General features: G+C 25.6%; 3 protein-coding genes across 4 annotated transcripts; 2 read left to right on the top strand and 1 right to left on the bottom strand.

Moving 5' to 3' along the window:
- Positions 1–268: 268 nt before the first annotated feature.
- On the top strand, positions 269–1,908 carry LOC112597359 (derlin-1). Of its 2 annotated transcripts, XM_025343376.1 has the most exons (7): positions 269–478; positions 598–750; positions 859–970; positions 1,043–1,134; positions 1,203–1,351; positions 1,466–1,576; positions 1,668–1,836. In XM_025343376.1, the coding sequence occupies exons 2-7, from the start codon at positions 598–600 to the stop codon at positions 1,834–1,836; spliced, it is 786 nt and encodes a 261-aa protein (XP_025199161.1). In that variant the 5' UTR covers positions 269–478. The 2 variants fall into 2 exon arrangements, with proteins under 2 accessions (XP_025199161.1, XP_025199162.1); XM_025343377.1 differs by lacking the exon at positions 269–478 and having other exon boundaries at positions 1,668–1,908.
- A 3,903-nt stretch (positions 1,909–5,811) lies between these two features.
- LOC112597361 (borealin-like) lies at positions 5,812–8,781 on the top strand. Its single transcript, XM_025343380.1, has 6 exons — positions 5,812–5,938; positions 6,006–6,127; positions 6,271–6,382; positions 6,935–7,050; positions 8,263–8,457; positions 8,532–8,781. Exons 1-6 carry the CDS (start codon positions 5,812–5,814, stop codon positions 8,658–8,660), a joined length of 801 nt encoding a protein of 266 aa, XP_025199165.1. The 3' UTR covers positions 8,661–8,781.
- Positions 8,782–10,585: 1,804 nt separating this feature from the next.
- Positions 10,586–14,769, bottom strand: LOC112597384 (nuclear pore complex protein Nup93-like). The gene is made up of 3 exons (XM_025343420.1): positions 14,526–14,769; positions 14,030–14,105; positions 10,586–13,193 (listed from the first exon to the last, which is right to left on the bottom strand). Exon 3 carries the CDS (start codon positions 13,180–13,182, stop codon positions 10,651–10,653), a length of 2,532 nt encoding a protein of 843 aa, XP_025199205.1. The 5' UTR covers positions 13,183–13,193; positions 14,030–14,105; positions 14,526–14,769; the 3' UTR covers positions 10,586–10,650.
- Positions 14,770–15,261: the final 492 nt, after the last annotated feature.

Genomic DNA, 15,261 nt, shown 5'->3' with positions numbered 1-15,261 from the left:
TTTAAGATTTATCTTGATTTATGGTATAGCCGTAAGGCCCCAGCTATTAAATTACCATTGAAAATATGAGTTCCAGAATTGGGAGAGTTGTACATTAGGACAAAAATACTTTGGGAGAACTTTTCCATCACCGTATTCACTATATTATCCAGAACTATTTGCAAGTTGGTGTGAAATGTGAATACACGAGCTACAACTCTTATTATACATAGTACATACGTGTTCTTTTGCGTTATCACCTTGTCTTATCAAAGAATAATCCAGAATTCTCTTAATCGGTAGACGGTAGTTCATTTTTACAAATCATTAATAATTAATATTATTATTTGAAATAGTAATTTACTATATAGTATTCAGTATTGTTGTACCATTCGTCAATAATAATTTCTACCGAAAATCCGATCGCGTATGATGTTAAATACTTTATAGTGGATCAATTTCTCTAAAAGATAAATTCATTGCCGCTCACGATAACGTGGTAAGAAACAATATAAATTGACATTATCGTTTTGGTGTGTTTTTTGTTTAACATCGGCGATATTATCGTTACAGTCGCATTAAATATTTACCATTTGATGTAGTTATATTTGTTTACAGATGGCCGAACTTCCGGATTGGTTTACATCCATACCTTATTTCACCAAACGATGGCTTACCCTGACTGCTTGCTTGACTTTGGCTGGACGGTTTGGCATTTTGAATCCTTTTAACTTTATGTTATTTTATGAACCATTTATCAAAAAATTTGAGGTAAGTTACTAAAAACTTATTGGTGATTGGCTTTACATAACTTTCATACCACATCATAGAAAGTCTATAACTTGTGTTGTACTAATATTTATTACTCTTGTGAGATAGATTTGGAGAGCAGCCACTGCTTTGTTAATGTACCCATTATCACCTGGAAATGGATTTCATTTTTTAGTCAATTGTTATTTTCTTTATAGTTATTCATTAAGATTGGAAACTGGTCAGTAATTTATTAATATATTATGTTGAACAATTTTAATGTTTCTAAATATGTACTTTTATATTGATATAGATTCATTTAGTGGAAGACCTGCTGATTACTTTTTTTTACTTATATTTAATTGGTTATGTTGTGTCGTTATTGGACTTCTGGCAAATATACCGGTAAATTAATTATTTTTCATTATGTCCTTGAAATTAATAAATTTAATTTTAATAAAATAATTTTTCAGGTACTTATGGATCCTATGGTATTAAGTGTATTATATGTATGGTGCCAACTAAACAAAGATGTAATTGTTAGTTTTTGGTTTGGAACTCGTTTCAAAGCCATGTATTTACCATGGGTATTGTTTGGATTCAATTTGGTCATTTCTGGAGGGTAAATATAATTTAACTAACAAATTAATGAGTAGAATAATCTAGTATATTATATTACTTAGTAATTAGTCGTTATAGTATTAAATACCTAATATTGTTTAATTTTATTTTTCAGGGGACTTCAGGAATTAGTAGGAATTATTGTGGGTCATTTATATTTTTTCCTTATGTTCAAATATCCACAAGAAATGGGTGGACCACAGCTTATACAAACACCTCAAATATTGTGAGTGGTTTAATCGCTTTAATAGTTAATAAGATACCTTTTGAAAAGCAACCATATAGTTTTTTTAATTTCATGTGTCTTGTTCTTTTAGATACAAATTTTTTCCTAATCAAAGAACAGTTCACGGTTTTGGTCAACCACCAACTAGAGCAGCACCAACTGCAGCCCCAGCAGCAGGAAACCAACAAGAAGGTGAAGGTGGATTAAATTATCGTCGTCACAATTGGGGTAGAGGTTATGTACTTGGGCAACAACAATAAACTAAGTCTGATTAACAATATTTTGTACTTTAAACATTTATTTTATTTATTATAAATATTTAAGTAAAAGTATATTGTGTTTTATTTAAGTAGGTGGTTGTCCTTACCTAACTAAAATTTAACAGGAATAATTTATTATTAATTATATATAAATAAGAAAATTAATGTTATCATTTAAAAAAGAATAAAAACAATTTATAAGTATTTAAACTATTAATCTTGAAACAAAATTAACTGAAATACAAATATAAAAAACACTAAAGCAAGGTTAACTTTGGTGTATATTTGTTACTGTTATATTTATCTGAATAATGAGGATATTAAATTTGTAAGCATGAGCAGAATTAATTATTAATTGTTTCATTTTTAAAATAATCTAAAAATCAATGAAATTATTTTTGGAAAAGTAGTCTGTTACTATACATCAGTTATACAGTCTATTCAACAAATGGTTTATCAAACTAAAATTATTAATTATCTGAGTATATCTCATATTTTTTTAACAAAACATTAATCATAAAAATTAATAACGTAGGTAAGTAATTTAGTTTAAATATAAATTAATGTTTAGTATATTCTTTAAATTAATAGTAAATATTTTTTGTTTATTGTGATTATTTAATATTTATAGTTATATAATTAATCTATGCTTAAATACTAATGGATTTTGAAGTTTAATTATCACATCTTATAGCTCAATATGTTATAATATCCAAAAATCTCTATATGTCCGGCTCAAGTAAAATTTGTTTGTTTTTTTTATTTGCATAATACAATTTTTTATGCTATATTCTGAATTATGATGTAATTAATTATTATCTATTACTGTTACATGTTTGTCAAATTAATAAAATAATATTAAATCCTATATTGTAAATGCACATAATACATTTTTGATAGATAACATTGTGCTGGAAGAAAGTTTTTTAAATCTATACTAAATTAATGTTTCTTAAAATTAATAACAATATTTTATACTATTTTTTTTAAAGAAAAAAGCATTAAAACACTTTTTTTAAGCTGTTAAATGTTTCATTTAATATTATTAGTGGATGACAATTATGTTACTATAAAATATAAATTCAAAATTGCTTAACCAACATAAATTATGATATAAATGACTGGACACAATATGGTTGGAGTGTAAATGAGGGTTTCTTTCAAAATACATAGAGTGGCGTCAATGGCAAACTTAGACCTGAACTTGGGAGGGCGGTTAATTTTTAAATTAACATATTCGATGACGTGCACCTGCAGAACATAACAATACATATATCGTACATTTTAATAAATTATTAATTTTTATTCATTGTCTTATTGTTAATTCACATGTTATAATAGTCACATAAAAAAATAATTTCAGATTTGTTAGGTATTTTCATGATTTTTATTGCATATTTTTTTCATATTTTTATGATTTTTACTTTATATTATATGGCATATTTCGATACTTTTTAATGCATAAAAATCCGCGCTCTAGCCATAATCATTAATTAGTACACCATTCGTATCTACAATATCGTGGAAATACTCTTATTCCCGTAAGTACCGATAAGGTAATATAAGCCGACAGCTGTACTATTTAATATTTTTAATTAAAATTACATAGAACAATATTATAAGGTATTTTAAAATGTACACTGTTTATTTTATTATGATGAAGAATTTTTTATACCTAAGTATAATACAATTAAATACAGGTACCAGTAATAAGATATTATTGTTTTCTCATAATTAATCAATTCATCCTAAAAATTTAGGGGATTCGCTTCACCCCCCGTTAGTATTTTAGTTGTTTTCTGAAAGATAATAAAATTTTAATAATTTTTCCCGAATACTATAAATTCTATGGAATCTCACAGACAACTAGACAAGTTATTATGCTTTTTTAATGAATTCAGAATTGGTTTTATTCACACTTAAATGGGTTATCATTGTTATCAATATACATTGACTACATATTAAAAATATAACACATTAAATTAAAGTAATTAGCCTATTTAGAAGTTAGAACTCAAGTCTCAAAGTAAATACAATATGTTCTATTGTCTGGTAACTGTTGATCATTTAATACTTTTTCAGGTCACATAATTTTTTGATAGTTATCATTTGATTTTAAAAGTTCTATTCAATTCTTTCAGTATTTAATGTCATAAAATATTATGGGAAATTGAATTGTCGTTCAAACAAGTTTTTTTCTTAATATATACAACTTTATAAAATACATAAAATGGGCAAATAAATGAATTACAATAAATTATTCCATTACTATTCTTTAATTGTTTTATAATCCCACGGAAAAAAATACCTACGAATTTCGTTTGAACCAAAGTGCAATTCACTTAAATTTGATTCTTGAGATGCTGGTTTATCATTTACTATATTTATAATTTGTATTCACTCATTTCTAATTCGTTTAAGTTTTAGTAATGCAAACAAAGACAATTTTTTTTCCAGATTTGAAACTTTTTTAGAATATAACTCAGATTAAAGTTTTCGTATAACTTAAGTGTAAAATATTTGTAAACACAATTTCACTCACTCAGTTTAGAAAATGTTGAAATGGAAGAAAAACTATCTGTAACTTCGTCACTGTAAAGTGTAATTAATGTGTTTTAAAAAATCGTTATCTATCTTTGTATCGAGTCTTTTATAGTATTTTAGTTTATAGCATAGACTTTATAAATGACAGATTTAGTAAATTTTTTATATACCTGAGATTCATTATAATTAGGGTCCGGAACTTGATGACCTAAAAATCTTTAAAAAATGCACTCAAAAAAAGTATTATAATGACTAATAAACATAAAAAAAATGACCCTAAAAATACCAAAAAATAACATATTTAAAAAAATTATTGTTTTAAAATTAATATTTTTCAATCATTCATTTATTATTTTATTCATCTTAATTTAAACATTGCTAATAATTGTATACATTGAATATGCTTTTTTTATACTGACAGGGCCAAAATTAAATTTAAAACGGAGATAAGAAATAATGTCAGCAAAAACAAATAATTACAAAAAATAAATCGGTATTTTTAAAGAAATAATAGAAGGGTTGAGTGTACAATACGTTAGTTTTTTCAAATATTTAGTTTTGTCAAAATAATATGAAAGAAAAATGTAAAAAATGCCAAATAAAAATGGTTCCATTGAATTCTACATAATATAAGTCACATTTCTATAAAGACAAGCCTCGTATAAACGCATTGAAAAAAAGACGCAAATGTATTAAGTTCAGGGCCACAGTTTAATGTGGAGAGCCTTGATAATATCATCAAGGCTCTCTAGTTTAATGTATAGTATAAGCACTATAGTCTATAAGCACAGATACAGATCATATTATCAATTATCATGAAAACACTCATAAATCATGATAAATTGATAACCTAACATTATCATGAAAATATTCATTAAATTTTGTTCGGTACTCTGGTAATCGTGTTCTTATATTTTTATTTAGATATAATATAAATGGTTTGTTGTAACGGTCATTTGTGCAATGGGAATTCGACGGTAGATGGCGCGACAGACCGTTGATCCGTTGCTCTGAATTTTGATTATGAAAATTCAAAATGCCATTATTACCATTGTTGAATGTCGATCGTGGTGATATAGTTATGTAGAGAACAGTAATCTCTAATAATTATTCTGTTGTACTAATGTATTGTGTTTTTTTATGCGCCATTTACCTTTTTAGTGCCTAGTCCGACTCGTACAATACCAAAAAGGTTCAGTATTTTGGTATAGTAAATAACTTGGCTGACAAGTCACTATCTGTTATTTAGTTTTAATATTATACTTGTACAAGAGTTCGGTTAGGAATAATTCGGTGTCCATCAATTTTGCGTTAATTCGTGTTGTGATCGTCTGTTGCTTGTGAAGAATCTTTTTATCGTTTCTATCGCATCGAATCTGACTATAATCACTCAAATTAATATTTATTAATTTTGCCAGTCATTAATCTAAAATGCCACGTACTAAGAGAAGAACTGTCAAGCGTTCATCTGCCGACATGAACATGACTTCTGTGAATGCAACAATGGCCAACCAATCGAAAAATATGAAAGAAATTTTGAGTGAATTTGAGTGTGAAAGTAATATAAATTGTGTTTATTATCAAATGTGTGTATTTAACTTATATTTATTATTTTCCTTTTTCAGAACAAAATATTGAAGATTATTTTTCAGATATTTTTGATAATCAAAGAAATTTAATAGAAAATTCATTTTTAATGACAAAAATGAATTTGGGTGACTTACTTCATAGTAATCTTTATGACACTGTGAGTTTTATAACATTATACATTACATCTATATTATTATAGAATATATTAAATTTAGATAGCTATTAAATGTTAACCATATAATATTATACTATTAATGGTATTATATAGAAGTTTGTAATTATTATTTCATTTCATTATAGATTTTTAAGCAGTATCCAACAAAATCCAACAGTGGAACTAAAAAAACAGCAGAACGTCCTTCAAGGCCAGTTACCAAAGCTACAGTAACTAGAACTACCAGACAAAAAAGTAGTAAGTTATTATTTAAAACTATATATTTCGGCATTTGTTTTTAATTATTTATGTTCCAATTTAATTGATCACAAAATGGTTTTTTACATATTTTGATTCTACTCACATCTATAGTCATTAATTAAATCATTATATAATACTATGCTAATATTACATTTAGTAGCATAAGTCACGATATAAAATTATTAAAAAATTACAAATTATTAAGTTACTTGTATCTATACTCAATGACTTGATCCACTCAAAATCTAAAAAGTTATATGTAAAGGATTTATTTTTTATTTAGGGGGTGCCACTGGCATATTTTTGTACATTCTCTGACTTCACCTTTTATAGATTCAATTAATATATATCATGGAGTATAGAAATTATTACCCAAGGCTACAGGGTCTTCCAGCTTAACAATTTAAGCACTAAATACTAAGTAGTAGGATTGTTTTTTATTAAAAAAAGTTACAAAAAAGAATTTTAATGTCTGTATAGATTACAAATAAATTTAAAAAAATTGGTTTAAACTTAATACCTAATTACAAATTGTATTTTTTTGTTTAGTGTCTAGTTCAACATCTAAGACCAATGGTTCTGCCACAGTAACAAAACACCGCAGTGCAACACGCCATGCTGATGATAAGCCACTATCAGCAGATACATTAGATTCTAGATTTAAAGTAATTATTATATACGAAAAAATAATTCAGATAAAAATTTATTTATATCAGCTGTTTTGATGAATTTTAGAATTTATAATATTCTTTGCATTCTTATATACATTTTTAACTGTTATAAAAAATTATAAATTAAACGGTTGATAGGTAAAAGAGAGAATGTTAAAATCCATGTATATAGTGGTTATTTAATTGTAAAACACAATGTTTCAAAATCTATTACTACTTCTGAAAATATTTTTCTTCCATAACTATGGTTAAAATAAAACAACATTTATTAAAAATATATATTTTTAAATTCATATTCTGCAGTAGAATGTATTTTGGAGTATTTCAATACATATAAATCAAAATTTGGACAAGTAGTATTATTTTCATAATAGTATAAATAATATTACTATTTTTAATTTAAATTATGTTTAACATAAAGATATAAATTAAATAATCATATTTAAAAAAAATGTTAATTATGTTAACTAGGTATTTCTCTTTATACTCTTTGTATCTGGGTTAACAATTTTAAAAATATATTGCTTATCTTACTAACTTATAATATACTTAAATATATGTTCAGCAGTTCTAATTATTTGTTTTTTACTATAATACTAGAGAGACTTGAACTATTATGAATTTAAAGTTTTGAATATTATCTCTATTCTCATTGGTTTTTTCAATATTTTATGTTTTTGGTATGTTGTAGTTATGAATATGTAAAACATTAATATTTTTATAAAATGCTCTTAACTTGTTTGAAAACCAAACACCATAGAAAATGAGAGAACACTGATAATATTTTTATCCGTATGTTTCATAATAAACTAATACACTCTAATATTAAAGCTAACACAAAATTGTAACTATTGAACATAAATTTTAGTATATTATATGTTAATATAATTGAGATAACTCTTGTGTGTAAGATGTTCTCTTAAACCTCAAATAAAATATTGTTACACTAATATTTGGGCTAGGCTCAGAATTGTAAATAATTAAATATGTTTCTCGATGACTAGATTTTAATTAAGTACTTATATTTTTATTGGATATATTTACAAAAAGGCAATTTATTATCCTCTTTTTGTATATTGATTCAATTGATTAATAATGCAATTTTTAAACTTTTCATTCATATTTAAATAGATTTCTTAATATTTTTTTATATTAAATAATCTACTAATTTAAATCTTATAAAAAAATATGTATATATTATTTCAGACTCCAATTAATCGACTACCTGTACCTGCTTCAGCGACAGTCACACCAAAAGTTAATATGCATGAACCAATATCAATGATGCGGCGTCCAAATCAAGGAGAAGTCGCACTTTCAATGACTGGAAGTCCGCTTATGGTTTCATCTGTTTCTAGAGATGACATGGCTACAGTCAGTGTACCATTAGCCAATGGAAATGTAATTACATTTTAAAACTCAACATTACCTGACCTAGACATTGGAAATGTAGACAATATTTTTATTCTTTTTAGATTTTATCAATATTACCTAGAGCTGGTGCTACTATGGACATATCATTTGATGAACAAACTAAAAACGAATTACTTCTTCTCAAGGGAAACATTGAAGGGCTGTTAAAAATGAATAGAAGAGGTTTGTGAGTACTCAGTAAGATAATGTATTCTAATGGAAAAATCACAGAAGATGAAATAATACAATGTAGTCATAACTACAGTAATTAACATTTTTAATATTAATATTAGTTAATGTTTTTAATATTAATGTAAGTTTAATTATTAATATATTAATTTGTTCTACCCAAATAATAATAATGAAAAAAAAAAAAATGTTTACTATCAATATGTTAAATATGAAAAACAAATTCACCACATATGAAGTGAAAAGTGAAGGTACATTTTAAGTCTTATAATGTTATTATTAACACACTTAGATATTTTCTGTACTATGTTTTTTTAAATGTTAAATCTTATTCTTTTGTTTTAAATTATAATTTTTTTTTTTTTTTTTAAGCAAATGTATTTTTGATTATATACCCCTGCAAATTTATATAAAAATAATATTTCCTGGATTGAGTTAGCTCATTATAGTAATTTTAGGTAAGAATTGTATTAATTAAAAAAATTTAGTTTGAAAAGGACTTAATAATTTTCTTATGTAATATATAATAAAATTATAATAAAATATTAAGAAATTTGAAGGATGTTTTAAATTTAAATTATGATTTTATTTTTTTACTTTAAAATTGAAATATTTCATGGATCAGCTTTAATAATTGCTACATTACAATTATTGTTAATAACATTAATAATTGTTTTATTATTCTGTTTATTGATGTAATTTAGATAGTATGCATATTTAATTTTTATGATTTCATTGATTATAAACTTCCATAATTGGTAAAAATTATGAAATATTGTTTATTTCATGAAGTCCATATCCTGTGGTTCATTTCTACACAATTCTGCCACGATAATTTTAATTGTATAATTGCTTGCTTTATATTGTGTCTGAGTTTGTTGATGACAAGAGATTAAAAACACAAAAGGTGCTTTTCATCTTTAATATATTAATTATGTTTTTTATTTTGTATAGGAGATAGATAATAACTATTCAGTAATATTAATAATCAATATGGTTTGGGTATGTTCAGGGTATACAGATATACATTAAGTAAAATCAGAAATAAAAATGAAAACATTTAAAATATTATCCCTGAGGCCTGATAACAAGCATTTGGCTGTGGAAGGCATTTTTCATGGGATTGATGTATAAAGAATAACTACAAAGGTTTATTTAACTATTCTAAATGTTGATCATATAGATTTAACACTTACCTATAATTAAGTATATACATTGTCCGCCGTAAAAATTCATCTGTATTAATTTTGGTTACCTGATGCTAACATTTAGTGTAGTGCATGTGGATAATATTGGTTTTCAGATTTGGTATATAAATGATGTTTTTAACATCAATTCAATATAACTGACCAGTTCAGCATTCCTTTTTTAAACCATTATATCAAAATAATTTTTCTTTTTCTTTGTCAAAAGACCCAAATTTGATTCATTTTGAATCAAAAACTTACAACTACCACTTACTAACATTTTTAAAATAATATACATAACTTATGGGTACAAGTAAAAGTTTTATTCATAAAAGATTATTATATTGTATAGTTCTGATATTTATAACACACCTTAATAAATTGTTTATAATAAGGTCTTTTAAGTTATGACAAACCAATTAGCTCAAAATGTATTTTTTCGATAACGTTGAACATATTTATTCAAAAAGAAAATTTTTACAAAATGCACACTGTAATCTTTTAACTGACTTATATTATTATTAAAATTAAAACACAATTTTTCATTATAATAATCAAAAATAATTACAATTTTTTTTTAATGCGGTTTCAATAAATATTAAATAAAGATTATCAACAACATAAAAAATTCAGAAATAAATCATTATAATACAATTTTTATCCTTATTAAATAATGAATATGTATGCTTTAAAAATTTAAATTGAATGAAAAATATTTTAGTTCATATATTATTATGAAAACTTTCATCAAGTAAATATAATATAAATCTATATTTTATCACTTAATATAATTTTTTAATAGTTATCAGTCGAGTTGCATGTTTGATGCATTGTTCAAAATATATTCAACTGCATCAGGAGCAATATGTACAGGCAATTTTGCAGCGAATAAATATATAACTCTAATGGTTTTCTGAAGTTTCCATTTTGTCCATCCAATCTCTTTGCTTTGATCAAAAACATCACTGTTTTCTTCTTCGATTAATGAATCTTCTTCCATAGAGGTATTTTGATGTTTTAAAATATTAGAATGTTCTTTACATAATATACTGACTAATGACTTGATAAAATTATTTATGTTTCTCTGTATAATTTCACCATACTTGGTGCAATTATTCAAACATTGTTTAGTATCTTCGCTAGTTAATGGTACTAGACCTGTATCATTGGCCTTTTCAATGGCTGAAAGAAATTTATGTTTAGAAGAATAATAGAAAAATAAATACATGTTACGTAAGATGATAAATGTTGATATGGGACCAATTGGTTCTTGTGTATATAATTTTTTATTGTTCAAATCTTCCAAATAAGAGTACACGCGGTCATAAAAGTTTTTATTGACTATGTTACACTTGTCTTCAGTCATAGCACGACCAAAAATATCATAATAATTGTAAATAGCAAAACTCAGAATGTTATTCATGATACCATATGCAGCCTTATCAGATGTCAAGCTATAAAGTTTAAAAGCAACTTCAGGTTTATTTTCTTCCAATGTTAATTCTAGTGTTTTATCGATTATAGCTGTAATAGTGTCAATATCAAAGATACTGTGTAAAATACTGTTTTCTTTCATATCGTCTAAACATCCAAACATCCAATCACACATGTTCCCATCAAATGATGTTGCAAGATCTGCAACGCACTTGTGAAACAGGTTTTCATTTAGAGTTGGACTTTTTACATTTCTTAAGAAATAATAGTAATATGTAGCATAATGAGGATAGTTCGATTTTAACTCGTTGCAAAATAATAAAATCAATCTTGTATAATTTAGGCGCACAAACTTAACATCAACATTCTCATTAGATAAAAACGGGGCTTGTAAATATTCAGGGGTGGCTAATAAATGTTTTTCATTTAAAGCTATAGCTATATGTACTGCGTGGTTGGAAAATTCACGACTGCGGTATAAGAAGTCTATAGCACTTTCAAATTGTCCAATCAAAAATAATAGTTCAAAGTATACATGAGGCTGTTCTTTATAAGGTTTACCATTGTCTAAAATATATCTTTGTAATGAACAGTAATCTAATCCATTTGAATCTTCCATGTATTTACTCGCAAAATGTTCAACTAACAACATCCACAGTTTGTCTTCAATTGTCTTGGACACAGCTTTTTTTTCCATATTGGCTTCCACCATACCCAACAAAGAGAATATTGTTTTCCTGAAAGCATTATCATATGCTGGAAGAGTTCTGTAATATTTGTTTAATGTAACACCAATATTAGAAGCAACACGCTCTGTAAAATTTGCTTCTTTTAAGTGAATGAATACATTTAGTAGATCATCTAATGCTAAACCAGATTTTTTAATAAAATAACTAGCAACATCCATTCTTCCACATCTTATACTGAAATAAAGCAATGGCCAAATTGATTGTTCATCAACATGAAAATCATTTTGTTGTGTTGCCGGCCTGCCGGTGTTCATAAATACATAAGAACTTATGATTGCTGCCATGTAATTATCATCATTTGCAACATTTAAATGTCTAGTCTCTTTAATGAGAAAAGCTTGGTATTTATCTTCTAGATAACTCTTAGCATTTTTGACTAGTTTTGTTTGATTTTCTTCAGAAAACCTTTCATTAAACGATCCGTAAGGTGATTTTTGTGGAATTATATTGTACATGTATTTTACTACATTCCAAATATGAGCTACTGTTGCATTATTAGCATTACTTTTAGGTATGGTTTCCAAGAAATATTCAATTAATTCTTTGTTTGTTTCACCACATTCTTTTGACTTAATGTAGTTTTGAATATCGCTGACAAAAGGAAAATGACAAGCTGACTCATTGGGATTATTGAGATTAGGATCAAAAGTAAAATATGTATTTTTGATAGTTAATAAATTCTGAAGACAAAATGATACATCATATGAATCCGAAGCAAACTCGTTGTAAACAATATCTTTTTTAATGTTTTTCCAGCTCATTGGAAGGTCTTGTAAATAATTATCAGCATCTTTGTTATCATTTGCTTCTAAATTATTGATGTAGTCTTCAATGTGTCTTCCCATTAAGGATTCTACACTACTGGAATAGTCCATCACTGGCTTAGAATCACATGGTGTGATAGTATTGTCACGATATGTACATAATTTTTTAAGAACATTAGAATAGCCAGAAAGGTCTAGACCACGATTTGCTAGAAATTCTTTTGCACATTGTTCATCACTCCCTCTATTTGATTGTTTTGGAGCATGGTCAGCATTTCGGCATAGCTGACGTAATGATTTATGTATTTTTGATACTGGTTTAAATGTATCAGTGTCCTTGCAAAGTTTTTGCCCTTGCAATAGCAGATATTCTAGATCAGAAGTAGCCATATTTTAAGGTTCTAAAAAATAAAGAATAATTTGTTAATAACATTATATTACTTTATAAATCTAATACCAATGAATAACAAATATAGTTCTATTTTCAATTTTAATGTTAGGTATTTAAAGCAAAATTTTTAGTTATAATTTGTACGATAATGTATTATTTGAGGATTATCTTAATTATAATTATAATATACTATGAAAGCTTTATTAAGGTATTATTAAGGCTCGAAATTAGTAAACAATAAAAACTATGTAATAAGAAATATTCATAAAAAATGGTCAAATATTAATTAAAACAAAGTTTAACCTTTTCATAACTAATAGTTAACATGATTTAAGATTTAAAAGTAATAATTGATCATTGTCGATATTTTCCTTGGAATATTTGCATGCATAGAAGTTAACCATAATATTATTTTGTTTTCTAAAAAAAATATTTACAAAAATATATAATATGTTAAGTTACAAAATACTCTCGATAAGGATCCTATTATTATAAGATAACTATAATCTTAATTTTTAGTCGATATTTTTTGTATATCTACTTATTGTATATACATATATTTTTTTTCTAAAAATTATAAATTTTTTTTTAATAAAAGAAAAAGTCATAACTTAAAAGACAACAAAATAAACAAAAAAAATTATATTAAAAATATAAAGTATTATAAATTTGTAAAAAAAAAAAAAATATCAAAAACTAAAATATTATCCTCTTATATGTCAAATTAATATTTTTAATAATAGTTTCAAAATATTAGATTTTTAGGATTTCTAAAAATACATAATTATTGTTTTTACTTATTAAAAGTTATGATTGAAATAAGTGATGTAGGTATAATATACTTACTTATTATTGTTTTCGTTATTGATCTAAAAATTTGTCTGATTTTTAATTGATCGGGTAAGTTTTCAATTTCATAATTCTAAAAATAATAAGTGTTAGAATAAACATTGATTATGATTTATGATTAAGGAAATTAATTTCTAGTTTTATTGCAAGAAATCCTAAGTGGTAAAATTTAGCTGGAGTAGATATTGAATTATAATATAAGATAAAATAATAAGATGTATTGACATTAAAAATATGTTTATTAATATTCTAACTACAAAATTACATTACTATTTAGGATTATGGGTAAGTTATTCTTTTCTACAGTGTTTTGCTATCTAATAAGAGTTTATGATCAATTGGCAAAGGACCGTGGTGCAAATGACTAGGTATATAGAGTTGTGTCGCAGACTAAATTTATAGGGAAGAAGTATATTTATAATGTGACCTGCGATAAACGAAGAGCAGTCATGGACACGAAACCCTTGAAGTATGCCTAAAATCAAATTTTTACCTGCAAATCGCAATACAACACATTCAATGATGAATGTTTTTCTTCGCAAACTGAATACCAATGATAGGTTGAATATGTGCAATATTTAATTAATGGTAACAGTGATTGATCGTGATCAGAAGACCAAACAAGACGTCTAACAACGAAAATAACGCAAGACGACGATGGGGCCGGGAGACTTCCGATCGAATATCTAAAATAATTTACGTTCACGTTTTTAAATTTTTATCAAATATTCAACTGCATCAACTAGTAAGAGACCGACAAATAAGTCGCGCGTGAATGATAAAAAACATACGTACAGTGCTGGCCGTATAATGACAAAAAATCAAAAATATTGTACGCCATCGAACACCTTCATTGGCGCACTATAGATTGTTTAGACATTACGTTATTACTTATTATTATGTGGTAATAATGTAATAATATTTTAGTAATTAGTATTAATTAACTTATTGTCATGGAAAAACAAACTTAAAATAATTGTCCGATTCCATCACTGACCGCTCAAATTCATTTTCTATAGTCAGTAGTCTACACGAAAGTAATAAGTAATAACTAATAACGGTACCCATTAAATTTCAATTCAATGACGAGTTGTAAAAACGTTTAATTATTATTATGATATTTTTTCGGTTGATACTCGAAAGTACATTTGTGTACTAGAACTCCTGAATGTAGGTACAATTAATAATAAACATATAGATAGGTACTCCAGATGTTGGAAAACTTGTCT

This window comes from Melanaphis sacchari, unplaced genomic scaffold, assembly GCF_002803265.2.
Source record: "Melanaphis sacchari strain LSU unplaced genomic scaffold, SCAv2.0 Contig40_pilon_pilon, whole genome shotgun sequence".
In the NCBI taxonomy this organism is placed as follows: domain Eukaryota; kingdom Metazoa; phylum Arthropoda; class Insecta; order Hemiptera; family Aphididae; genus Melanaphis; species Melanaphis sacchari.
Note: the sequence above shows the minus strand (reverse complement) of the source record. Positions and strands in the feature narration are given on the sequence as shown.

Coding starts and splice junctions, on each gene's coding strand:
- LOC112597361 (XM_025343380.1), top strand. CDS start 5,812: ATGCCACGTACTAAGAGAAGAACTGTCAAGCGTTCATCTGCCGACATG. Junction 5,939..6,005: donor GAGTGAATTTGAGTGTGAAA/GTAATATAAATT, acceptor TTCCTTTTTCAG/AACAAAATATTGAAGATTAT. Junction 7,051..8,262: donor CATTAGATTCTAGATTTAAA/GTAATTATTATA, acceptor ATATTATTTCAG/ACTCCAATTAATCGACTACC.
- LOC112597384 (XM_025343420.1), bottom strand. CDS start 13,182: ATGGCTACTTCTGATCTAGAATATCTGCTATTGCAAGGGCAAAAACTT.
- LOC112597359 (XM_025343377.1), top strand. CDS start 598: ATGGCCGAACTTCCGGATTGGTTTACATCCATACCTTATTTCACCAAA. Junction 1,135..1,202: donor GACTTCTGGCAAATATACCG/GTAAATTAATTA, acceptor ATAATTTTTCAG/GTACTTATGGATCCTATGGT. Junction 1,577..1,667: donor ATACAAACACCTCAAATATT/GTGAGTGGTTTA, acceptor TTGTTCTTTTAG/ATACAAATTTTTTCCTAATC.